At 46.6% G+C, this 25,048-nt stretch overlaps 2 protein-coding genes across 5 annotated transcripts in view; one reads left to right on the top strand and one right to left on the bottom strand.

Moving 5' to 3' along the window:
• fgd4a (FYVE, RhoGEF and PH domain containing 4a) overlaps positions 1-12,713 on the top strand; it is a 50,020-nt gene extending 37,307 nt beyond the window's left edge. The window contains exons 4-19 of the mRNA XM_054733503.2: positions 758-904; positions 1,272-1,467; positions 3,219-3,597; positions 5,179-5,268; positions 5,369-5,514; positions 6,527-6,683; positions 6,799-6,937; positions 7,028-7,086; positions 7,168-7,314; positions 8,986-9,158; positions 9,517-9,547; positions 9,627-9,707; positions 9,789-9,914; positions 10,690-10,827; positions 10,943-11,083; positions 11,153-12,713. Coding sequence (XP_054589478.2) covers positions 758-904; positions 1,272-1,467; positions 3,219-3,597; positions 5,179-5,268; positions 5,369-5,514; positions 6,527-6,683; positions 6,799-6,937; positions 7,028-7,086; positions 7,168-7,314; positions 8,986-9,158; positions 9,517-9,547; positions 9,627-9,707; positions 9,789-9,914; positions 10,690-10,827; positions 10,943-11,083; positions 11,153-11,416 — 2,414 coding nt within the window. The 3' untranslated portion in view covers positions 11,417-12,713. The remainder of the gene's footprint in view (positions 1-757; positions 905-1,271; positions 1,468-3,218; positions 3,598-5,178; positions 5,269-5,368; positions 5,515-6,526; positions 6,684-6,798; positions 6,938-7,027; positions 7,087-7,167; positions 7,315-8,985; positions 9,159-9,516; positions 9,548-9,626; positions 9,708-9,788; positions 9,915-10,689; positions 10,828-10,942; positions 11,084-11,152) is intronic.
• Positions 12,714-12,924: 211 nt separating this feature from the next.
• On the bottom strand, positions 12,925-25,044 carry nup205 (nucleoporin 205). 4 transcript variants are annotated; one of them, XM_015965450.3, is made up of 42 exons: positions 24,994-25,044; positions 24,189-24,331; positions 23,869-24,040; positions 23,525-23,669; positions 23,232-23,391; positions 22,905-23,133; positions 22,605-22,769; positions 21,807-21,982; positions 21,607-21,723; positions 21,340-21,477; positions 21,094-21,244; positions 20,606-20,811; positions 20,342-20,524; positions 20,002-20,052; positions 19,581-19,790; positions 19,255-19,492; positions 18,993-19,182; positions 18,808-18,928; positions 18,649-18,730; positions 18,405-18,584; positions 18,205-18,329; positions 18,021-18,135; positions 17,794-17,943; positions 17,598-17,672; positions 17,349-17,506; positions 17,188-17,268; positions 16,918-17,109; positions 16,630-16,831; positions 16,442-16,540; positions 16,213-16,361; positions 15,951-16,142; positions 15,768-15,889; positions 15,533-15,665; positions 15,313-15,439; positions 15,162-15,235; positions 14,941-15,069; positions 14,739-14,865; positions 14,443-14,615; positions 14,102-14,231; positions 13,872-14,000; positions 13,393-13,469; positions 12,925-13,299 (listed from the first exon to the last, which is right to left on the bottom strand). In XM_015965450.3, exons 1-42 carry the CDS (start codon positions 25,019-25,021, stop codon positions 13,147-13,149), a joined length of 5,997 nt encoding a protein of 1,998 aa, XP_015820936.3. In that variant the 5' UTR covers positions 25,022-25,044; the 3' UTR covers positions 12,925-13,146. The 4 variants fall into 4 exon arrangements, with proteins under 4 accessions (XP_015820936.3, XP_015820937.3, XP_054589476.2 ...); XM_015965451.3 differs by having other exon boundaries at positions 18,405-18,569; XM_054733501.2 differs by lacking the exon at positions 24,994-25,044 and having other exon boundaries at positions 24,189-24,954.
• Between the last annotated feature and the right edge of the window lie 4 nt (positions 25,045-25,048).

Below are 25,048 nucleotides of genomic sequence, written 5' to 3'. Positions count from 1 at the left end.
GCTTACAGAAGCCGGACGGAGGTGGACTTTTTGACCCATGCGCCATGCAGCGGCGGGCTGCAGCGGTGCTTTGTCGTAATGCAGTCCCAAGTGTAAACCGGCTCCTGGAAATCCTTCATGTTACGTTTTACTTTTCATTTGCAGTTGACCTGATCACTGAGCTCACCAGGAATAGTTGGTGTTTGAATCCCTTTTGCACACAAAATGCTCGTTCCTGCTATTCACTCCCGTCGTTCGTGCTAAGCTAAGACAGACGGGCGGCTGCCAGACCAGGAGAACCACTGCGCGGGTTACAAAATGCTGTTTTCTTGCCTGTCCAACTCTGGGAAATATGGAAATAGACCAAATTTCACTAGGGGTGGAATTTCCCTTTAAATTGATGCTGTTGGTCAAAACTAAAACAGCTGTACTTTTGATGTGTTTGAAAGTCCTTGAACACATCAACAGGGTGTAAATTACAACCGATGTTTATTAACTTTACTGTGAACTACATTTAAAAAACTGCATCAAATAAAACTAATTAAACCAAACCGTCGTATTTACCTGCTACCTAAAGAGTGAAGGTGCACAACTGATTTGTGTGGAATAAAGAAAAAAGTCTCGTTTTCAGACATTGTTCGTGTTTTCATGATTGTAGGAATACGTTTCCTTCATTTGTCTTTAACCTCGGGATTTCTCTTTCATATTTTGGTCTGAAAACCAAAGAGCTTTGGCTCCTCCACTGATGTGAAGATGCCTTTGTCTGCGTGTCCTTCAGCTGTCCGCGGCAGCCCGGTTTACAGACCCGCCACCTCGCCCATTCTGCAGCAGTGTCTGAACCGAGCCAGTGGTCTGACGCCCAGCAGGAACAGGGGAGGGCTCAATGGAAGTAGTGGCAGGGCTCGGCTGCCATCCAAACCTGAAGGTACGTGTTAGTAACTTACAACACCTTCAATCAAACCGTGTTTGTTTGTCTAGAAAACCACATTACAGTAAAAAATGTGGTGTTGCTTTAGGGTTTACGTCTCTGAGTAACTGTGCTTGTGTAGATTGTCCCTGGATCACCCCAGCAATGAGAGCAGGTAACCGTTTTTATTTGAGCGGAGTTAATGATCCACACATTCTTTGTACATCAATAAAAACTCATCTGTGAACATGTGACAGGCATGGTAGAGAATTCCCTCCAGCTCAGTTTGGTAGATTTTTGTTGGATTACACTGCCCCCTTCAGATCTACGTCTGAATTACAGCTTGATGGTTTTTAACCTAATTTCCGGTTTCTTTTCTCTCCAGTGCCTCCAAAGCCGGAGCACCTAAAGAGCCCGGTGACGTCACTCGCATCCCCACTGGCCCACTTCCAGAATCCACCACCGCCGCTTAGACCCAACATGGAGGATCGGGAAGGAAAAACGGTCCCTGTGAGCCGAGAGCGAATCAGGGACAAACAGTCCAAAGTGTCAAACCTGATCAGCCGCTTTGAGGAGGGCAGGTACAGACCTCTGTGTTTACTCTCTCTCTTTAGAACGATCAGAAAAGATGGATGAAGACTTCTGTAGGAACTCTGTCCTGCTCCACCTGGCCTTGTGACACAATCCAAGACCCCCCCCCCCCTAAAACAATCACCTCTCATCGGTATCACTTCAGGACTGTCGTAATAAAGCAGCATCTTTCCTAATCGAAGGTTTTCCTTACAAGCGCTTCCTATGCTGGCTGTTTTGTGTGTGGAAAGCAGAAGCAGCAGTGAGAGTCGTCGCTCTGCCCTGACTGGGTGATTTTACCTGCAGTGGCAGCTGTAGTCAGACGAGCTGGTGGAGATTAGTCTACGTCTGACAAGCCGAGCGTTAGCGAAGGGACCAGAGGAGATTTGCAGTCAGGGGGAACACAGCTCCTCAGTTGTGGGACAGGACTCGCTGTTACAAGCACAACCCAGCTGAGAGGTAGGATTCCTTTCACTGGACCTTTTCTCTAATAGAACAACAGCTTTTGGATCATCTTGCAGTTGCACATTAAGTTAGCTTCGATGCAGCATATTAGAGCTTTCTAGTTCCGTAAATAGGCTTAAATATTGATCAGCGGTGCTTAAATGCTGAAGTTTGGATTGAAAGCTGCTTGTAAAGATGCACCTAAGAATAATGTGTCTGCAGATCCCACTCGGATTTGGAATTCTTACGGGATTTCTGTGCTTTCCTCATGTTTTTTATCCAAGTTTCAGCCAGTTGGGGCTCGTTGAGCTGTGTGCTGTTTACTAGCAGAGCAGCGAGACAGAATTAAATTAGATTAATAACTAATCCCATTCACATGGCACCCAGCTCCCCTGGAACACGCCTAGATGGCCTCGGTGGCGGTTGCACTGACACATTTGTAAACGAACACTCGCTCTGCCGTCTACGACCACAAGGGAACGGTGCATTCAGACGTTTTGTGTCTATGCGTTGGTCTACAGCGTCTAACCAGCTGCTGTTTCAGTCGTCTCTAAGATGTGAACACCTTTCGTTTGGCATTACTGGACTCAGGTGGCCCGCGTACCAGAACTGATTCATCAGTAGAGCGCTCCACCAGCCTGTTGTTGTTCCTCTATTTATACATACTTCCTGTTTCTGCTGAGCAGCAGCTCTCGTTGCAACACCAACTGCGTATCATATCGGTGAGGGTTGGATGCCAGAATGCGCTGGGTCGTGTTTAAAGTCGTATTTGCAGCCAGGTTGAGATCAGAAACGACCAACAGCTGCAGGACGTGAGAAGAGCCGCTCACAGGGGGAAACAGCTGCATCTGCATCACATCACAGGATGTAGAGCAGCTGGATCGCGTCACTGTACGTGCACCATGTGTGTTGGTTTGATTGTGTTGTCACAATGTGGTTTTTTTTTTTTTTTGCTTTCTTTTGTTTCATCTGGTGCAAAGATGTGAGCGGGGGGGTTTTCCGTGTGGAAGTAGGCCCGGGTTCCTCCTCATGTCCTGGTCGTGTTGTTTTTATCACTGCACCTCCAGTTCTTCTACACTTGCACTTCACACAGGATGGCAAGAAGTTTGCTCTTCTCACGCTTCATTTTTAACTCTTACACCCACGTGCAACAGCGCTCTGCTCACTGCCGTGTTTCACACTCACTGACAGCGTAAGCAGCTAGTGAAGCGTCTGCAATCTTTGCTTTCACCTTTTACCAGTTTCTACGTTCATTTAGATCCCTTGGTGGCGTCTGGCTGACACACTTCCTCCTTTGCCTTTTTCTCTCTTCCTCCAGCATCGCAGACAACAAGAAAGACAGCAAATACACCAGCAGAGCCGCCAACTTCAGCCCAGCGCACCGCACCAACAAGAAGACGGAGAGCAGCACGATTCAGGACAAACACTCCCCCGTGAGAGCCGACGATGCCAAGAGAGCAGCAGCAACGAACGGGGTGCTAGTGCAGATGGAACAGGACACGGAGGAGAGGAAGAGTCCTAACAGTGTGAGGACAGAGCCTGCAGAGCTGGTGAATGGAGACATGGGAAGTGCTGAGCCGAGGGCTGATCGTTCACCGGCACAAACAGACGGGACTGCTGCAGAGAGCCACGCTCAAAAGAAAGAGACTGAAACAAACGGCGTGCAAAAGAGTGACGAAAGGAGCTCAGAGCAGAAGGTATGTCCGTCTCCGCTGCTGACTTCTCCTTAGACCAAACAACCAGAAGCATTCGTTCACGCTAGTTGGTGTAACGCCACAGTGGGAGTGAAGAGTGTGTGCAGATCCTTGTGAGGCCTGGGAACAGCTGGTGGTGCCCTAGCAACCAACCCCGCGAGGACCTGTGGTGTCGGTGTTGTCAGATTAAAAATATCATCTCCGTCTTCTCAGGGATGAAAACACGGCCTCAGTGGCACGAAACAGGAAGGGCTGAAGTAGAACAAAAGCAACAGAATCTATAAATAACAGCAGGAGAAGAAACACGAGCGAGCTAGGTGTTAGCCACGCAGCTCGCTGTCTGATGAACGCTGCAACGTATCATCTGAGGAATAAATATCTGTGGTGCAACATTTGAATGAAGATTTTAGCTGGAAGAAAGGAACATCAGCTGATCTGAGGACCTTTTCTCTGACTTCATCTCAACCAATAACAGCTGATCAGGAAGTGACGCCAGTTTTCCTCTTTAATCGGGAATCGAGGCACTCAGCATGCCTCTCACATATAAAGTCACCGCCGTCCCTTCGGTGGGTTTTTGAAAGGAAAGAGCGGGTGTTGCAGCTGTCAGCCATCTCTGCTTTGTTTAATATCAGACCTGCTTTTTGTGCTTTGGTGGGTTAAAATGTGCTGAAATTCTCCCAGAAACCCCAAAACGATGCACTCTGCAGCTTTTCCTTCAAGAACATGGGTAAAGCTCAGGCGTCAGCACAGAAAGAGAACGGGATTTTAATGTGGCTGTGTTTGGTGAGCTTGTTTTATAACGTTTCTGTCAGGAAAACGGCAAATTATTATTTAATTCATGCAAACATTTCTGTTGTTTTTGCCTTTAGCAGCTAAATTTGTTTCTAAACTAAGAAACTCTGTGTGTTTCTACCATTTCTGGCTATGCCTTTGCAGGAAAAAAGATTTTAATCTCTGTGCACCTAACCTGGATTATGAAAGGTTTAAAATCCCCGCGGAGGAAACCGGAAGGTTTAAGTAGAGCCGTGTTGCTGAGCCAAGAGGTCACTGGGTTACAGCTTTGAACACGTGACGGGGTTAATAACGTTTGAAAACGTGTCACAAGGAAGTGCGAGGCTGGCTGTCGTCAGGTCACTCAGGAGGTTTCACCGTTCAGCAGCAAAGATTTCACTTCTACAGTCTCCGCTGCTGGATTTCGTGTCATTTCCTTTATTCCATAGATTCATTTCCTGCTTCTAGCAGCTTTCCACGACACCACAGCCCAGCCACCTCCCAGCTCGGTGTCAATAACACACACAGCTGGCACAAAACGCCGACTCGGCCTCAGACAGGGAGGAGGTGAACGGAATCAGTGTGACCATAAAAATGTTTATTTCTAAGCTCTACTCAACCAGGAACTAAGAGGTTATAGAGCCAGCTTAAAAAACGGCGACAGTTATAGACTTAAACCGTTCTGATCTTCCTGGTTTCCGTTTTATTTTCAGCCCAGATGAACTTTGTTGTCTTTGAGGAGATTTAAGCCTTAAAACGTTTTCACTGTAAAGCTTTTCAAGCATCTCTATTAATGCAGCGTCTCTTTTTCAGGAGACTAACGAACAAAAGCTGTTTAACATCGCCAGCGAGCTCCTGCACACCGAGCAGGCCTACGTGGGGCGACTTGCACTGCTGGATGAGGTCAGGAAGTTGCCAAAATCCACCAAATCTCACTTCTGCTTTCTGTCATGTAAGCTCACACGTCTCCTCTCCTCTCCTCTCCTCGTGTTTGCCCCTCCAGGAGTTCTGTGCTAAGCTGATGGAGGAGGCACACAAAGGAACGTTCCCTGTGGATGTGGTGAAGAACATCTTCTCCAACATCTGCTCCATCCATGCCTTTCACAGCCAGTTTCTGCTTCCCGATCTGGAGAAGCGCATGGGGGAATGGTGAGCTTTATAAAATATTTAAATGAATACATGCTTTGGGGATTATTTTTAGACTCAAGGAAAATGCATTTTAAAGCTTAGAATAATGAATGAAAATAAATGTAAAGGTGCTGTTTGTAAGAGTAGAGTAATGGTGACATCCTGTGGTCAAATGTGGTTACTGCAACATCAGTCTCTCTGGCGTTGCCAGTTAGGGATAGGACTCTACGGTTTATATACGTGTCAACAACCATGAAATACTATCTGTGTTTTCACCATCAGCTACTTTAAAAACCAATTTACCACACCAAGTTTGTTTCTATTGACCATTTTAAAGAAATTTAATGTAAAAGATCATCAAAAATAGTCAAATTAAATTAAAATGTACTCTAATGGAATAGTTTTACTTTTATTATGCAAAAAATCTATTTCAATGAGGAATTTGTATTATTAACTTAATCTTTGATTAAAAACGTACTTATTCATCTTTAAAGGTCATAACATTTGTGGAGAAAAAGGCAATAAGACTAATCAGTAATGCTGTTATAAAGCTCACACAAAAGGTTCATATTTAACACAACAATTAAAGGATATTGTGGATCTTAAAACTGCACAAATAATGTTCAAGGCAAAAAAACTGATTACTCCCAAAAAGTATACAAAACGGTTTACAGAGATAGTAGTTATGTATACATGTCGATGATATAAACACACACACATATACTAATATATATAAATATATTTGTATGGAAAATGTGAAAATAGGTTGGATTACGGATGCGTGTTCAAAAATAAGCGTATTCATTCATAACTAATCTTTAGTGGATCAACAGCTGGAAGGTTTGGCCGCTACTGCTCTGATGTGAGCTCAACTCGACTTGATAAAAAGTTCAAACTATTTCAAACTAATTTTCTTAAAATACACACCCACAAATTTTAAACTGTCTGTACTGAAAGAAAAATCCGGTGATATGAAGATTTTTTTTTATTTTCAATACATCAATAATCCATCCTTGTTGCTCCGACTCTCCAGGAGGTCCAAACCTCGGATCGGGGACATTCTTCAGAAACTCACACCCTTCCTGAAAATGTACGCCGAGTATGTGAAGAATTTCGACCACGCCATGGATCTGCTGAAGCATTGGAATGACCGCTCGCCTCAGTTTAAGTCCATCATTCAGGAGATACAGGTACAGGATTGGTTGTGTTCTTTCAGCGGTAGACCCAAGGTGAACATGAGGATGTCCCTCTGTGAGGACTGATGCATCGAAGGACCACTCAAGCTTTCTGCTTTTGTAAAAACAGAGTCAAGAGATCTGCGGCAGTCTGACGCTTCAGCATCACATGCTGGAGCCGGTCCAGAGAGTCCCTCGCTACGAGATGCTGCTGAAAGATTACCTGAAGAAGCTGCCCCAAGACGACCCGGATCGCAGAGATGCAGAAAGTAGGTGGAAGTGGTTTCTGAATTCCCCACAGAGACGGGAGAGCCCTGTCTGGCTTTCCTGAATGACGGTGAATATCTTCCCTCCTCCAGAGTCGTTGGAGATTATTGCTACAGCAGCGACTCATTCCAACAGCGCCATTAGAAAATCTGTAAGTAAAGATGCAGATTTCCTGAATCTGTTGACAGTTTTCCAGCTGACTAATAAAAAAAATCCACCTCAACGGTTTTAGGAAATTTTAAAGAAGCTGATGGAGATCTATGAGATGTTGGGTGAAGAGGAGGACATTGTTCATCCGTCTAACGAGTTCATCAAAGAAGGCCACATCCTGAAGCTGTCCGCCAGGAACACCTCCGCAACAGAGAGCTACCTCTTCCTGGTGAGGAAAAGGAAAATGAAGGATGCAGTCAGGAATGTGTCTCTGCTGTGTGGGATCCATGTGGGGAACATGAAGGTTTATCAGTAACAAACATCTGCATGATGCGGTTATTAGCTGCTTTCAGGATGAGTCCCAGAACTCTGATGACCTGCAGCTTTATTTCCATTCCATTAGTTTGATAAAGCACATTTAAAAACAGCAAGTGAGCTGACCAAAGTGCTGTACAGGGGTAAAAACCTATAAGGGTAAAGGAATAAAACAGCTAGAGCACAGCACAAAGATCCGAACAAGAGAAGTCCGTAAAATCAGTAAATAAACCTAGATTAAAGAACTAGGCAGGAACAGCAAGGGAATAAAAGTAAGTCTTTAAGTGAGACTTAAAAACCCCCAATGGAGGAGGAGAGTCTGATATTCAGCGGGAGATCATTCCAGAGTTTCGGAGCGCAGACAGAAAAAGCTCGTTCACCACGGGTTTTGCAGCGTAGACGGGGAATCTGTAGTAGGTGTAGGTCACCTGAACAGAGAGTCCTGCCCGGCACATAAGGAGTAACTCGGATAAGTAAGGTGGAGCTAAGCCATTCAGCGCCTTAAAAACAAACAATAACATTTTTAAACGTATGCGGTAGTGCACAGGAAGCCAGTGAAGTCTTGCTAAAACTGGAGTGATGTGCTGCCGACGGCCAGTATTGGTCAGAAATCTTGCTGTCGCATTCTGCATCAGCTGAAGGCGAGATCATGCGGCTTTTGAAATGCCAAACAGAATTGCATTGGAGTAGTCCAACCTTGAGGTGATGAAGGCGTGAATGGTTGTCTCGAGGTGGCGCCGACTCAGAATGGGTTTTAGTTTGGAAAGACATCTCAGCTGATAAAAACATGATTTAACCATGTGACTAACACGAGGGTCCATTTTTAGAGCCGCACCCATTTTAATTCCAAGATTAACAATTGTCTGACTAATTTTAAAAGGAAGAGCAGAAAAATCAGGAGCGGAGGAAGACGAGCCATTAGGAGTAAAAACAATAAACTCTGTCTTAAAATCATTCAGCAGCAGAAAATTTGCTGCCCGCCAGTCTTTAACCTCACTCAGGCAATCAAGGAGCGGCTGGATGGAGGTAAAAGTCTTCAAGGGAACATAAATCTGGCAGTCGTCCACATAAAGGTGAAAGTTAATGTTGAACTTCCTGAAGATTAGTCCCAGTGGAAGAATATAAATGCTAAATAAAAGGGGCTGAGGATAGACCCCTGTGGCACGCCCCAAGGAAGAGCAGCAGCGGGAGATGAACAGTCATCCATCCTAACTCTAATAGACCTATTGTCAAAGTAGGAGCAGAACCAGTCAAGCGCAGATCCCTTAATGCCGACCAAATTCTCAAGGCGGGACAATAAAATGTCATGGTCAACCGTGTCGAATGCAGCTGAGAGGTCCAACATCACCAGGGCAACATGGGAACCGGAATCAGTGGCTAAAATAATATCATTAAAAACCCTGATGTGAGCGGATTCTGTGCTGTGAGATTGTCTGAAACCAGACTGAAACTTATCCAAGACCCCAAAATTGTTCAGATGGGGCAACATCTGATTATAAACAGCCTTTTCTATCACTTTTGACAAGAAGGGGAGCTTTGAAATGGGGCGACATTTCAGCCTGAGTGATGATTCTTTTTCTCCTAGTTCAACAACATGCTGTTATACTGCGTGCCTAAATTCAGCCTGGGAGGGCCTAAATACACGGTGAGGTCACGGATCGGGATTGACGGGTTGAAGGTCAAAGAAACGATCAACAAGGACTACCCTCACACCTTCCAGGTGTCGGGCAAGGAGAGGACGCTGGAGCTTCAGGCCTGGTAGGACCCACACCCATTACAGTTTTCCAGGCCAACAGAGAAATCTGTTTTTTAGGGCTCTAAATTAGCCAATTCTGGTTTTATTTGGTTATGTAACAACAAACCATCACCTCCTGATCTACATAGTTCGTACACGAACGGTTGATTTCTGAGTAAAGCCTATTGGGCAGAAAGTCGGCCGATTCCAGTCACCTGCAGAGAAATCTGTGCATTATTTTAAATTTCCACCACACACCAATTCCTTTATTTTCTTTAGGTGAAATCTGTCACGTTTGCATTGGTTTGTTTGAATTTATTTAAAGAAATGTCTTGTTTTTGTGCTTTAAAGATCTTTTTGGTGTTTTGTTTCCCTACTCAGCTCAGAGCAAGACAAGGCAGACTGGATCGAGGTACCGAGAGAAAAATCTTCTCGTTTGCATTTATTTGGTTTTAAATTCGATTCTAAATGATGCGTTCGATTTTTGTAAGGCTGTTCAAAAAACCATCGAGATCTTCCAGCAGAAGAATGAGTCATTCAAGAGCGCTCTGAAGGAAGCAGAGGAAGTTTCGGTGAGCATCAAAAGTCAAACACAGTCCAGCTGACATGTCCTCGTGTCGTCACCAACGAGCGTGCTCCTACTTGTGACGCAGGAAGCTGAGCTGGGAAAGCGGGCCCCCTGCTGGATTCGTGACAACGAAGTGACGATGTGCATGAGGTGTAAAGAGCCTTTCAATGCCATCACACGGCGGAGACATCACTGCAGAGCCTGCGGCCATGTAAGCATTCTGCATGAAATGACCTCTGAAGCACAACGTGGTTCTGTAAAAATGTTGATTTTAACCTCATTTAGTGTTGCTGTTCGTAAAATTATTAGTTGGTTAAAGGTTGATCAGTCATTCGTTGTTATTTTGGTCATTTACTGGGAATTTAAACCTCTTGGAGGAAAATTGGTGTGACCAAGTCACTGCTTTGCAAGTCACAAGTCTTTCCAGTCAAGTCAAAGACAACCAAGTCCAAGTCGAGTCCAAATCCTGAACTTTGAATTTTCAAGTCGTAATCAAGTCGTCTGTCCAACTGACGATGATAATAAATGAATTCCAGAATTAAAGCTTCTTAAAGCTTCGTTTATTTGCTCAAACCAGCAGGAACTGAAACTGATTCCAAACAAAGTGCTGCTGCATTCAGCAGAACAACATCAAACCCAGATTTTTGTCCATGTCGAGCCACTTTTATGCTAAAACATCAAATGTGCTCAAGTCATCATCAAGTCAACAGAAGCAAGTCGATTCAAGTCGAAAGTCATTGGCGTTCTAGTCCGAGTCAAGTCAAAAATCTTTATAGATTTTATCAAGTCAAGTCAGAAGTCATTAAAATAATGAATCAAGTCTGAGTGGAGTCCAAGTCATGTGTCTCGAGTGCACACCTCTGCTGAGCATCTCATCTGGAGACGCACAAAAGCAGTTTTCTCTCCATGTCTGGATTTTAGCAGCAGAAAAACGCTGACTCGTACGCAGCTGCATGAAGGATAACTGGCATCTCTTAATGTCTCAGGTGGTGTGTTGGAAATGCTCCGAGTACAAAGCACAGCTTGAATATGACGGCAACAAGATGAACAAGGTCTGCAAAGACTGCTACTTGGTTCTGATGGGAAAAGAGATCACGGAGGACAAGAAGAAAGGCATTCTGGAGGTGATTTTATGTGTTTTCACACTAAGAATTAAAGGGACAAGGAGCCCAAATGGGTCAGAACATTCAAGTGAGGTACGGTTTTTATTGATCCTGTTTTATTTTGCGTCTGACGCAGGTGGAGGCGGGCCAGATCGCAGACAGCAGCATCATCTGTGGCTACTTGCAGCATTCTGAGAAAAGCAAAATTTGGCAGAAGGTCTGGTGTGTGATCCCTGAGAAGGAGAGTCTGGTGCTCTACGTCTACGGAGCTCAACAGGTGAAAACCAGAGACCGTCAGCTGCTTGTGTTATTTAGCTTTTACAGCTGCTCACTGTCCTTTCTGCAGGACGTGAAGGCCCTGAGCTCCATCCCTCTACTGGGTTATTCTGTGGATGAAACCGTCCGGCCTGGTGACCCTCCAGCCGTTTTCCGTCTCTCCCAGTCCAACTTGGTCCACAACTTCTCTGCTGACACCGACGAGCTGAAGCATCGCTGGCTGAAAGTGATTCGAGTGGCGGCGGCAGGCGAGGTACCGACACGACCCGAGGCTAACGGCACCACCAGTTTGGATAACGGCGACACACATGAAGCTAATTCTGATAGCTCATAAAAGCAGCATGAATCTGCTGATGGACTCCAGAACCGATGGGGACGTGTGGACAAAGTTCAAACACAACCTTCGTTTTTTTTTAAGTGCTGGATCAGCGGCCTTTTTATTTCCCTCCTGCTGGAACTGTGCTGGATGACTAACGGACGCTTCGGGTACATTCAACACTAGAGCGGATGCACGCTCTCGTGGGACAGTCCGGATGTCCTCCACGGTCACCGCACCTCGTTCAGAATGTGAATCAAACCCAAACCTGCTGGTGCTGTTCTTCGTTCTTCTTGTACATCAAGTTTTTTTGTTAAAAAAGAACATTTTTATGTACATAAATCAGTCCCGAGCTCCACTTCTATAAAGGACAAACGCGTAAATATGATTTACAGTATTTACAGTAATTCCATCTGTTTAACGGCCTGAGAAGATTGTTCCTAAACTGTTACGCAGTTCCCGTCTTTGGACGCTGACGGCCCCATCTCCTGTTTCCTGTCCGCTCCAGGACATCAGAAGACCCGTGAGTGTAAAAGTACAGCTTAGTGAGGTGAATACGGATCAAATCTTATTTAATTTATATAACGTTTGGAGTTTGATGATCAATCCAAGCATTTTCTGCATCTGGTCATCATTCCAAGCCTGTAAGCCTGAAGCCTTAGTCGTTTCCTTATTAACAGATTTTTGTCCTGAGAAAAACGTCAGTGACATCACAGTGACATCACAGTGACATCACAGTGACAGTGTGCAGACATTTTTACGGTGAGTCGACTCAGGAGAGGTTAGAGATGGTTGAATAAATTAGTGATTTGTTTTAATGGACTTCATTTTAAGTGCTGTTTATACTGCAATCATGTATTTTAAAATGGAAAATGTAAAAAAAAAATAGTATTTTATCCGAGGATGTTTTCCCGCCCACTGGACATGGGTGTTCCAGACGAGTATCGGACATTTTCCTCCTGACGCAAAAGCAGCACAATCTGCGTGTAAAAGTTTGGAAAAGCTGTAATTAATTGTCTTATTTAAAGTAATTTATAGTTTGACGAGCGTGGTTCGTTAATCATGCATCCTGTTTTTGTTTTGCCCACTAACCCACAGCGGCCGCCAGCCGTGGAGAAATGTGCCTCTAATTTCCAACGCGAGCGTTCGCCCTGCTCCGTTCCCTTTCCCTCCTCAGTATTCCAATAAGAGCACAAGTCCTGTCTGGTAAACGTAGAGCTGCATTTCTGTCTCACCTCTTTCCAAAGGATTGAAAGTCTCACGCACTTTAGGCCTTAAAAGTGTACCTTTAAAGGAAATAAATGACATTCAGTGAGTTGTCCTTCTGGTGGTCAGTGTTGTGGTGCTACTCCCACACCGCAAGTCTTGTTTTTGTTCTGCTGCTACAGTTTTACACGATGAGTCAACCAAACATGGCTGAAGCAGCGGTCGCAGTCATCAGAAACGACGCCGCGTCCCACACGGGACAGAAAACCGCGTCCCACACGGACGCTGGTCATTTGGGCGTCATAAAAGTTCCAAACACATTTCAAGTACTTAGAAAATTTTATTTTCACAAAAAGGAAAAAAAACATCAGATTAGAAATCCCTCTGAACAGGTAGAACTATCGCAGGTGTTTATCAAACAGAATCGTTGGCATAATTAGAATATGAGACGTCTGGAGCTCTACAGCGATCCCGACGGCCCGTAGAAGATCTGGACCGGTGGGCATGAATCAGTTTAAACTGACGTTTATCTTCTGTTGACATCAGCCTTTAGCGTGTCGGAGCAAGCCGCGTATTCTGCGGACCAGCGCCTGGATGAAGGTGTAGCGAGAGCGGACTTGACTGTACGAGCTTTCTATGTCGAGTAGTTTCCTCTGCAGAGTCTCGCCAAATCCGGACGCCATGTCACCTTTCAGCTGCACAGAAACAGCAAACAGGACGAAGGCCTTTAGAATCGGGATAAAAGCTAATGAATGTGGTCAACTCAGCAGTTAGCCACATCTTCTTACCAGGTCCAGATCTTGCTGGCTGACTCTCGACAGACCAAGGCCACGGCCGCCGCCGGCCTGCAGGCCCCCCAGGGACTCTGGAGAAAACAAACGTGAGTTTTTAAGAACACCTCTGTATAAACAGTTTTGTTATTAGGGCGAGACAATATCGGTATCGGCCGATGTTGGTCCTGTTTCAACATATCGGTTCGATAAATAAAACCGGGCTGATACTACCAACCTAACCCTAACCCATGAAATCATCTCAGAAGCATGAATGTGTGCATAATAACGTAAATTCAGCTTTAATCATTTTAATTCTACACAAAATCTTCTGATTTTAGAAGCATTCATGTCAGGATGTCAGTATCGGCCATAACAGTGATATCGGTATCGGTGCATCACTAATTACATGTCTGAGTATTTATAGCTGCGCTTGAGCCAACGACTGCATTAATGATCTGTTTAACGTAAACCAGCAGTTGGAAAGCTTAACCCACCATCTGTGAGGCGGGATCTGAATAAACTGGATCCGGGCAACAAGGAGTCCCTAGGGTCAGAGGGGGTGCAATACAACAGGTAGTACTCCAGGTGGCGCCATAACACAAATAAACTGGTCTCGATCACATCTGAGGAAGACTCGTTAAGGCCTGAAAGGAGCGAGCTGACGAACCGAAGGAAAACTATTACTGGAGGTTTTATTTGGCTGCAAGCAAAAGCCGAAGGATACAGGAGCATAACGCCAGCAGCTTGGCTCTGTTGTTGATCAGCTGGACCAGTCGTCTTTTAGCTAGCAGGCTCCTCTGGACTGAGGAGATCTTCTCCACCCCTCCTGGACCGGACACCAGGCCTTGGCACAGCTGCACAGAGGAAATGTGAATAAGAACCACGAGAAGGAGGACGGCCTCCTCCAGAAGACAACAGCCCTGCTGCCCTCTAAAAGGTCCGATCTTAAAGATGCAGTTCAGCGAGACCTGCTGCCAACTTCTGTCCCACTCAGTCAGCCAATATGTGAAAGAGATCATTAACGTAGAAAACCATCAAATATGTCAAGTCATGAATGAAAGTTGCCTCTTTGAGCTCCTCTGGAGGCAGCTGGTCCAGAATCTGCAGCTTGGCCAGACCGTGTTTGTGGCTCTGGTGGAACTGGCAGAAATCTGCAGCGCTGTTCCTCAGCAGGTACAGCACCAGGCCCAGGCTCGGGACCCGCGAATGGGCAACCGATGGCAGAGAAGTCGAGAGATCTTTAAAAAGAAAACAAGAAAGAGGAAACCGGACGAGATGAGTGTTTCTGAATGATGAAACTCACTAGACGTCTAAAGTGAGCGGCAGAAAGAGGAAACACATTTAAGGTGACCATCACCGACCCGAGGGCCTGCCGTCTCTGCCGGCCGGTTCGCTGCCCGACGGGCTGAAGAGGCAGATGCTGAACTGAGCCTGAGAAGAGCTCTGCAGCAGAAGAGTCTGGCAGTACTCCATGATGTTGGCGCACACCTAGGAGAGAGAGGCACTCGTGAGCCGGGTCACCGACTAGACACAACAACTGAGCACCAACGATTAAAGTCAAACCTGCAGCATGGCCACCTCCATCTCCTCTCTGTGTTCGGCTGAATCTGCAGGTGCAGAAATCTCCGCCTGCTTCAACAACCTCTCCCGTTCCCCTCCTGCCAGGCGACTCAGCAGCGCCAGACACAAACGCTGCAAGAGGCACATCTGTTACCAGCTGCACACCATGAGGCTGATTTAGGACCCTGGAAGGTTCCTGCAGAGAACATTTAAGGTGGTCTCACCTGGAATCTGTTAATGTGACCCTGGAACTCCATGAGAGCAGCACTGTTGAGCTCTCCACCCGTCTCCAGGACACCTGGATGAACACGAAGTCCCTTCCATAAGTCACAGACGGAGAGTTTGCACACACAGAGGTAAGTTACTGCTGAATACCTGGCAGTGCAGTTTTACTGATGATGCCAGTAAGCAGAGAGAGTTCCTGCAGAGCTCCCATGGTGAGATCCTGACAGCGCAGCAGGGACTGGACGGTGTCCGCGTGGACGATCAGCCACTGGAGAACCTTTATGTTCCCGAACCAACACAACACTCCACTTTCTTACACCTCAGAGCTAGAAGCAGGTACATGTTTTTATGTCTGGTAGAAAATATTCACCTGCGCTGCCCCCTGCTGGTGATTTATGGATGTAGACGTCAGGATCACCTGAAAGAGCCTCAAGGTCGGCAAAAGAATCTGCCGGTAGCGGTCTAAAGGGGACGGTACGAAGCCAGATGGATCCCTCGTCATCCTGAGGCCACATTTAAACAAACGTAAAGATAATCAGCGCTGAACATGTCAGTTCAACAGAAATAAACAAGAACGGTCTAATGGGAAGAGGCAAGTCTCACACCTGAGGGAATCGCTCTCGGGCACCATGTCAAACACCTGACACTCGATCAGCTGAGCCACCAGGCCACAGCGCAGCAGCTCCACCGCTCCTTCACCACTTTTAGCCACACGGGTGAGGAGAGCCTGGAGACACGCAGAAGAGTTCAACACCGTTCAGAGCTGGCAGCCACAATCATTTCCTCACCATCTTGCTCTCGTAGATGTAGAGTGGTTTGAGGAGAGGTGGCTGGGGGGTCAGCAGGCTCTGTAGGGCGGCGTCGTCCTGTCTCACGCTCTCCACCAGAGAACGCAGGTAGCCGCTGTTGCACACGTACACCAGCCACTGATTCTGGCGGTCTATTGACAGGATACGGTCCAGAACCGCCAAAGCCAGCATCTGACACCAACACAACAGGAAGTCAACCATGGGCTCAAGAGAGAAGGTAAAGAGTGGTCTCACTAATTACCCTGCTTATCTCGTGGCCGTCACAGGCATCCCTACACACAACCTCCATGAGGGACTTGCCATAGCTTTCGATTATTGCCAGATTCTCCCTCTGCAGCTTGGAGAAGCCATCTTCAGGGGCAGTGAGACGCTCCCACATGGCTTTACTAGCTGCACAGACAGAGACGTTCTGAGATGATGAACCCTATCCAGACACAGCCTCACCAAAGAGCAAGTGTGTTCAGCTGCACCTTTCTGCAGAGTGTCTGGCTCCTCAGGCTTTTGAGCCATTTGCAGGTAATACAGCAGAGAGCCATACAGGTGAGCGCGCAGACGCTGGTATCCTCCTCCTGCCAGTGTTAAAGCTTTTTAATGTTTTGATCAACAAAACAGGAAATAAAGATTCTTTCAGCCAAAGGAGTTTTAAGGATTCACCAACCGGTGCACAGAATGAAGTCTAGCAGCTTGCGGAGGATTAAATGAAGGGATGAATTAGCAATGGACGCAAAGCCAGAAGACGTTTCAGATCCCAAGCCCTGCTGCTGCTCGGAGAGAACCGCCTGGCTGAGCTGAGCTGTGAGGGTGAAGACGGCTCCAGCAACAATGGGCATCAGCTCTCCTGCTGCATCCTCCGATAAAACCTGCATTAACATTTGTGTTGAGCAGTTTTCTACACCGCTGCACTGAAAATGGTGTAAATACCCAATACGACGGAACATTTCCTCACCTTATCATGCAGATCCAGCAGCAAGTCTCTGATGATGAGCTGCCTGTCGTCAGCAGGTATGAGATCAGCTGGGCAGGCGGTCAGCAGCGTCTCCACGAGGCTCCTCCAGGACTGCAGCGCGTGTCGCTTTGCGCTCAGACTCCGGCGAACGCGGTTGCGTTCTACCACGTGCTGCAGGATGGAGTTCACCTCCTGCCAAGACAACAGTTAGCTCAAGCGTTTAAATGAGTGTGTGTGAATCACAAGGAACGCCCCAGAGATGTCCCTTACTTCCATTAACAGGGGCCGTTGTCCTATTGCTGCCATTCCTTGTAGCGCATTCACCTCGGCCACCAGCACCCTGTGAAGCAACTGCACGCCACACAGACCCGTTCACGAGGACGAACACGCTGAAACCCTCAGTGACTCACGCTGTGTGCGTGTGAACTCACCTTGACGTTGCACACAGTGTGGCCCTGCTCATTAACGTGCTCACAGTTGGAGATCACCTGCTCTATTTGAGTACGCTCAAAAAAGTCCAACTGCAGCAGCTCCGGCAGGTCCTGACTGAAGTCGATAGCGTCCAGAACACTCAGCAGCTTCCTGCGCACTGAGGCACACAAGCCAGACGCGTTTAAGGAGAACAAATACAAGTCTGCTAACCAACCACCATCACAACTGATGAGTAAGGCAGGGCAAACCTTTGGAGGCGGAGTCAAAATGCAGAAAAGCGCTGACTGATCGGGTTTCTTCTTCCATGCCGGATTCCCCGTCAGCTAGAGAGAAGCAGATCTCTTTAGATGTGAACCGAGAATATTTTTAAATCTTTTTCATAAACATTCTGCCTAATTTAAGCTCATCTGAACAGGTGAACACCAGGAAAAGCACGCTTCCCACCTGTGTGCTGGGTGTGTGGCTGGTCATCCAGAAGAAGGCTGACAAGACGTTGTGTGTGTGAACGCTGGCGGTTCAGTGAGGTCACTCTCAGCTCGATGGCAGCCGTTTTCATGAGCCACGACATCTGGGAGAGGGCAGCGATCGGATTACCTGGAGGCCAAACAGAACAAACACACAGATTCACACTTTTCTGGGCCACGAGTCCGAGATCATTCAGCAGGGTTCACCTGACAGGATGAAGGGCAGGTGCTGCAAATGAGAGAACAGGAAGTCCTGACTGGTCCTCAGATAGCGCATGGTGGGTCCAGATGTGTCTGGACAGGCACACAGCTGGTAGATCACCTGAGATGAGTAAAAGGTGTCAGATAACCGAAAAGATCCAAGGCTACAGGCTCATGTTGTTGTTAATACCTGGTAGCAGAGCTCCGCCAGGTGAGGAGCTTCCTGTGTGAGGGTAGGCCCTGATCTCTTCTCAGTGCCTCTCTGCAGCAGACTCAGGATGGCGTGTAGGCAGCTGCGTGGACATCCCAACACGCCTGTTGAAGGCAGAAATCCAGATGTGACCCTTTAAAGCTCAAACCCAACGCCGATCAGTCGTGTGAAACCCGTACCAGGATCCTGGAGGTTTGTGGAACAAACGGGCTTCTTGACCTCATAACCCAGAAGGTAAAGAGCCAGATTAGGTGCCTTCAGCTCCAAGGAGGTGATGAGCAGATTCAGGATGTGGATCTGGGTTTCGTGTCGAATTCTTGCCATCTTCTTCTGTTGGTCCAAGTCTGATGGTTGAGAACCTTGGTTCATCAGTTTAAAGTTGTTAGTACTCCAGTGGTGTGCAAGTAACAGACCAGAAGTTACCATCTTCCTTTTCTGGTCCTTCTTCTGCCTCTTCATTATCCAGACACTCCACAAAGCCGGCCAAAAGCTTCTCGCTCACAGCCTGAAGCACAGACGCGTTTGCTTAAACACAATAAACACACCTGGACCCTGAAAGGAAACACATCTGGTAGTAGATACCTGGTCGTGTGTGAAATCTCCCACCAGCCGTACGTGGATGTTGGGGTAGGTGGCGATGCGCCGCAGAATCTTAGCACTCTGGAAAGCTGCTTCTGGGTTGGAGCTGCTGTGGTACAGATACCTGCAGGAGGACATCAGAGCTGCGGGATGACAACTAACTCAATTATTATTACGCATGCACAAACCTGGCAATGTTGACAATGTGATCGGCTCGTCGGGTCTGAGGACTGACTCCCTGGAAGAGCTGCTCTAGCGGAGACACAAGCATGGAGGCCTGGCTCTCCCTGAGAAGATCCATGAACACCACTTCCTTCTGCAGAGTCAGGTCCAGAAGTTGGAGGCAGTGCAGCACAGCTGACTCCAGGTGCTTTTTACCTGTAATGGACGGGGGAGTTACGAGCCCTGTTGTCATAGCAACGTGCACATAAACGCCATTTGTATTCTCACCAGGGAAGGGTGCGTAGGTGTCCAGCTGGCGAGCCCCTTCCTCCAGCAGGCTGAGGCAGAGAGCCAGCATGGGCGAGTCGTTCAGCAGGTGGAACATGATGCTGTGGCCGGGGGGCTTGTCAGCGGGGACCTGCTCGCCCTGCAGCTCCACCGTCTCCTGGATGAAGTCTGATGGCTGCGGCTCATAGCTCCGCAGCAGCTTGTGGAACACCTCCAGGACAGAGTCGGCCACCTCCCACTGACGCGTGAGGAATAAACGAATAAACGCTTGTTTTAGTTATAAAACACACAACAGACAGCTCGCTAAAGGCTAGAGAGATAGCTACCTTCTCAGCGGGACGGCGGTACGCTCTTGTGGGAAAGGGAAGAAACACAGACTCACGCAGAAAGTTCAGATAGGGCTGGAAGCCGGGGACACGAAGGCCCACCCCCAGATTAAGAGGCACACTGCTCTCCACCAGCGTGCTGATCAGATGGCAGAAGGCTCGCGTCAGAGGGTACTCCTCACAGCTGGACTCGATCTCATTCAGCTCAACCTGAAACACACACTGCCGTCACCTGTCCCGTCTAGTTAAAAGGAAGATTTAGAACTAAATAATAATAAATGTTTATAATGAAGCTGTTAAAAATCTAACAAAACCCCAAAAACCTCCCTCAAGTAAAGCTGATTTTACATTTTTATCAAGTAATAATTATTCAAATAGTATTTCTTATTGAAAATCTGTCATCAACAATAAAAACACCCACCTCAATTCCTGCTGCCTGCCTCTGACCCGGCGCTCGAACTGTCTGAAGGATCTAGAGCAAAAAACAAATAAAAATTCTTACAGAAAAATACTTAAAGCAACCTAAAGCTTGGTTTCTCGTGTGTGTGTGTGTGTGTGTGTGTGTGTGTGTGTGTGTGTGTGTGTGTGTGTGTGTGTGTGTGTGTGTGTGTGTGTGTGTGTGTGTGTGTGTGTGTGTGTGTGTGTGTGTGTGTGTGTGTGTGTGTGTGTGTGTGTGTGTGTGTGTGTGTGTGTGTGTGTGTGTTTCATCTCAGGGCTCCAGGAACCGTTTTCCATCCCTGTGGAAGACGGTTCGGTTCTACCTGGGTGTACTCCAGCGACTGCCACAGGGAAGCGGCGATCTCTGGTGACTTCCCGAAGGCTGCCAGGGACCGAAGGAGCTCAGCTTTTAAAACGGGTGGAATGCTGCACTGCAGCAGCCCCAACATCACCACCACCGGGGTCCACTGGGGATGTTCACACAAGGCCAGACGAGCATTCTCACTCTGAGAGAAAAACATAATAAGAGTTTTTAAACTTTGCTTTTATGTTAGCTTTTAAAAATATGACCACATGTTGTACGGTACCCAGGAAATGATGGTGGTGAGTAACTGCAGAAAGGAAGTCAGCCCTTCAAGCTCTCTCTGTGTGATGCCCCTGAGAGGCGGGTGGCGGTAGTGGGAGGAGTCTGCATTAGGGAGATCCCGTCGCAGGTTTTCGTGGTAAAGCATGAGGGAGTGGAAAAAATGCTCCCAGGACACCGGGCTGCCCGACACTCCTTGGATGTTGTCGCCTACAGCAGAGTAGGGTTAGGGTTAGCAGACATTCACAAGGATTTTTAGCTTTAGCAACAGCAGCGCCCAGAGTCTGCTAACCTCAAACCCGTTTAGCCATTCTTCACGCGTTTAAGAGCAAGCGGTTTCAGGACGATTATCGGACTAAAGTCGCCTAAACTCATTTTAATAAATCATAAAAATGATTATTTTATTGTAAAAATGGACCTTTTGGATTTCTACTAAATAACTGTTCCTCTAAATACTGTGATGTGTTTACATGAAGAACAGTTCATTCTTACTGTGTGTAGCTCCGTTTGTTTTAAGAAGACTGAAGCAGTAATGAGCGCACTGTGGACCATTAGCGAGGCCTTTCAGCATGCAGAGATAAGAAAGGTACAGGGTGGAGGGCAGGAGGTCTCCCATCTGACGCACAAACTTGGACAGAACCACCTGCATTTGAAAACAACAACACTTTACAAAGAAAGTCACACAAAAGTGCGTCATGGTGCAGCTGTCTCGAATTCTGTAGGTCAGGAAAGTTCAACCTGTTTATGAGGAGGCCGCTGCAGGGCCATTCCCAGGTAGGACCCCTGCAGCGAGGTGTGTTGGAGAGACTCTGTGGGACACCAGAACTCCAAACCCAGCTCCAAGCCAAACGGATCGTTACTGTAAAACTCCCCGATCTGAAACCACACACAGCAAACACAACAAGCTTAAACTCCAAACGCAAACAACAGAAAGGTTTCACTTCTTGCATCTTTGCTGCAGCTCCTTAAGTCTATCCTCAACACTTGCTAGATAAGACGACTGACCAGAACCATGAGATGATCTAAATCCTTCCGCAACGATGACGGGAGTTCACCGTCCATCTGTAGGGACATGTGCACCAGGCGGGCATCCTCGTCGGCTCGATTACGAAGCTGCTTCACCTGCAGTTTAAAGCGATTGTTAAAGCATGATTCAAACCTCCGTGATGACAACAATCTATGATGTCACTGTTGAAACCTCTAACCTTCACTGGCATGAGGGCCAGGAAGTCTGTGATGAGTGAATGGAGGCGGCGGATATAAAACTCTTCCTGGACAAAACCCTCACATCCCAACATTCCTTCCTTCATAAAGAGGAAGACGTCTCCTAGCAGAGCCTGATCAGCCAGAGACTCGTCTGCTTCGGTGAACTCAACGAGGCCTGCAGACACACACATTCAAATTAAACCCAAAACAAGCTCTGGGTGCAGGTGGACTGTATTTGCATAGCGCCTTCTAGGGTTCTGCAACCCCCCAAGGTGCTTCACAACACAATCAGTCATTCACCCGTTCACACGCTGGCGGGGATGAGCTACGATGTAGCCACAGCTGCCCTGGGGCGCACTGACAGAGGCGCCACCGGTCCCTCCGACCACCACCAGCAGGCAACGTGGGTTAAGTGTCTTGCCCAAGGACTAGGGCTGGACGATGTGGCCTAAAGTCAGTATCAGGATTTCACCTCGATAACGATGAATGGACGATGACTACAGGTATGCGCAGAAACTAAAGTTGTCCACAAGGTGGGGCTCAAGGCAACACAGCTTCTTAAAGGGACACGAATGCTGCCAGTCAACACACATCTTTTCATTTTTTTATTATCACATTTATTGACGTGGGAAAAATGATCACGAGTCACAATCTTTGATAACGATAATTTTTGGATTTACAGCCCAGCCCTACCGAGGACAACAGCAGAATTCTCTGGTCAGAGCCGACTTCGAACCCGACTACTGGACAAGCCGCTCTACCTCCTGAGCTACTGCTGTAAGAAGTATAAAACTTACCTGAGCCTTGTGGCAGCTGTGAAAGGACTCTCAGAGACAGAGCCCAAGCCAGTCGACACACAGCCTGCAGCCCTGGAAGCTTCCATGGTTGTCCGTCCATTAGACGAGTGTGCACCGCAGACACATACTGCCGCTCTGTGAGCAATGGCAGTGCCTGGAGAAGATCTGGAAGGGAAAAGGTCAAATCTGTCAATTTCTGTCAAAATATCCTGGCAAAACATCAGCAGGCATCTTCATAAGAACTCTAACTAAAGGACTTCAAGTATCTTCAACAAAATGAAGCATTTGACATGAACTCACCTTCTCGATCTTCAGTTCCCTGCTCTATAAAGCTGACGTCCAAGCAGTACAGCAGCGCCATAACTAGAGCCAGGCTCACACTGTCCAATGAACCATCAGCTTGAGCTGTAACTGTCTCCAAATGACCAATAAGAGCCAAGGTGTCATCTTTAGTCAAGGGTGACTGACAAGTCCAACAAAACAAGCTGTCTGCTAGTGCCTGTCGACATTCTCTGATCAAGTCAGAGACCTGGTGACAAAAGTGGGAAGAAAATTGCGTTTGGCATTATTTCCTCAAATAAGCTTCGACTTAAGATAAAATAAGATCAATTTAATACTTGCTCCTACCTCCTTCCTGTGCTTTTCATTGCCCAAACCACGCTCTTTCTGCAGACGTTCAAACTCCTGTGTCACATTTATTTCTGACACCAAGGCAAGGATGCGTTTTGTTAGTCCTCGACTCATCAACTCATCTGTAAAGCGTGTTGTCAAAGCCACCAGCTCGTCACTGAGCGAGGAGGCAAAAAACAGTACACAAGTTAAAGAAACATTTTTCCTTCTTGCTGACAAAACAATTCCATCAGATGGGCCTTTGAAAGAACCCATCACTTTGTAAAATTACCAATATTTAAAATTGTTACTTTAAATCCAGGGTGAAGGTCTTGCCATGCCGTGACTGAATGAGTGTGCGCAGAGAGTTGGCCACACAAAGCCTTCCATCCCAGTAGAGCAAGACAGCCACTAGGCCTCGTGTCAGGCCTGGAAAATGGGGCTGTTGTTGTTGACCTGGTGGAACAAAAAAGTACACTCTGTTAATTATTTCATGACTGCCTTCATCTTTCCTTCCAAATCACACACTTGATTAAAAAAATAATATTTAGTAACAGGTAATGTGACTGTTTCTGCATTTCTACCAAAATTATGCAGTCACAAATTTCCCTTCAAAAATGTAACTTATAAGCTGGTTTTTAAGAGATCACTCTACCTGCCAAGAGAAGCTCCAAAGCTGCTAACTCTCCAATGTCAAACAGATCACTGAGGATAAAGGCCTCCGTCAGGAGCGTCTCTGGAAGAAGACGTGAACCCTGATGTCCTTGAATGGCGATGCCTTCTGTGCTGGCCTTGCGTACTTTTTCCCTCTGCTCTGCACTCTTTGGCTAAAAATATTGGGAAAATCATGTGTTTGAAAAAGCTATGTCTCAATATAAATCTATACATTGGGTAACAACAACAAATGTAAAGGTTAAAAGAACATTTCTCAAACATTTAATTTGAATAACTTCAACAAGAGAGCTGTTATCTCACCACATTCTTAAAGAGTGACATAAAATGTGGTTTGTGTTTCTTCAGTTGCAGATCCAGAAGGTGGACAGTTTCTGGCTGTCTCTTCAGTATAGCTCCATCTACTGTCTCCCATAGCTCCTTCAGTGGCCCCCACAGACTGGCTCCTGAACGAATTAGTTTATAATATATGCAGGCAAAAAACATGGATTTCTGCGTGCAAGTTTCTTATAACCGTACTCGTTCGCAACATTAGACAGACAGACAGACAGATAGCCTAGCCTTGCAAAAGTGATGAAATTACTTTCACATAAAATGCGCAAAAAATCTACACGATGAGTTAACGCGCGCACTCACAATGGTAGCATATTAATGTGACCAACATCATTTATTTACTCCTCACTGACGAAAACAATCATCAACTTTTGTAGTTTCAGTTTTATTTCCAAGTAGTGGGCAAATACGTCAACTGAACCCGCTAACAATTGTAGGGACATATTTATATATGGTTGATATATATATATATAATTTCTAAATGTGCAATTCATATATTTTCGCGTATTTTGTTGTAGAAGTGAGGTCTGGTCAATGTGTCTACAACCAAAACAAGCTAATGCAACGTTTTTCAGCCATGAGTAAGGCTAGGCTAAAGTAGCCTAACAGCCCGTGTCATAACCTAAAAAGATCAACTGTGCAATTAAAACTACTAAATACCAATAAGCTACTCACAAGATTTAACACGTATGTCTTTATACGTGTGTTATGATTCAGGGTATATTGATAAAAAACGTCTCTCAGCATAAAAATGCTCAGAAATAAGAATTATTACCTGAATTTACCGCCATCGGCGCCGCCATGATCCACACAGACCGTTTTGGACAGCA

Source organism: Nothobranchius furzeri, chromosome 4 (genome assembly GCF_043380555.1).
Source record: "Nothobranchius furzeri strain GRZ-AD chromosome 4, NfurGRZ-RIMD1, whole genome shotgun sequence".
NCBI lineage: Eukaryota > Metazoa > Chordata > Actinopteri > Cyprinodontiformes > Nothobranchiidae > Nothobranchius > Nothobranchius furzeri.
Note: the sequence above shows the minus strand (reverse complement) of the source record. Positions and strands in the feature narration are given on the sequence as shown.

Excerpts from the sequence above, each read along its gene's own strand:
- nup205 (XM_054733501.2), bottom strand. The coding sequence starts at position 24,371 with ATGTTTTTTGCCTGCATATATTATAAACTAATTCGTTCAGGAGCCAGT. Across the intron at positions 23,392-23,524 it reads ACCTTCACCCTGGATTTAAA|TGACGAGCTGGTGGCTTTGA; the intron begins GTAACAATTTTA and ends CTCCTCGCTCAG. Across the intron at positions 21,245-21,339 it reads AGCGGCCTCCTCATAAACAG|GTGGTTCTGTCCAAGTTTGT; the intron begins GTTGAACTTTCC and ends TTTCAAATGCAG.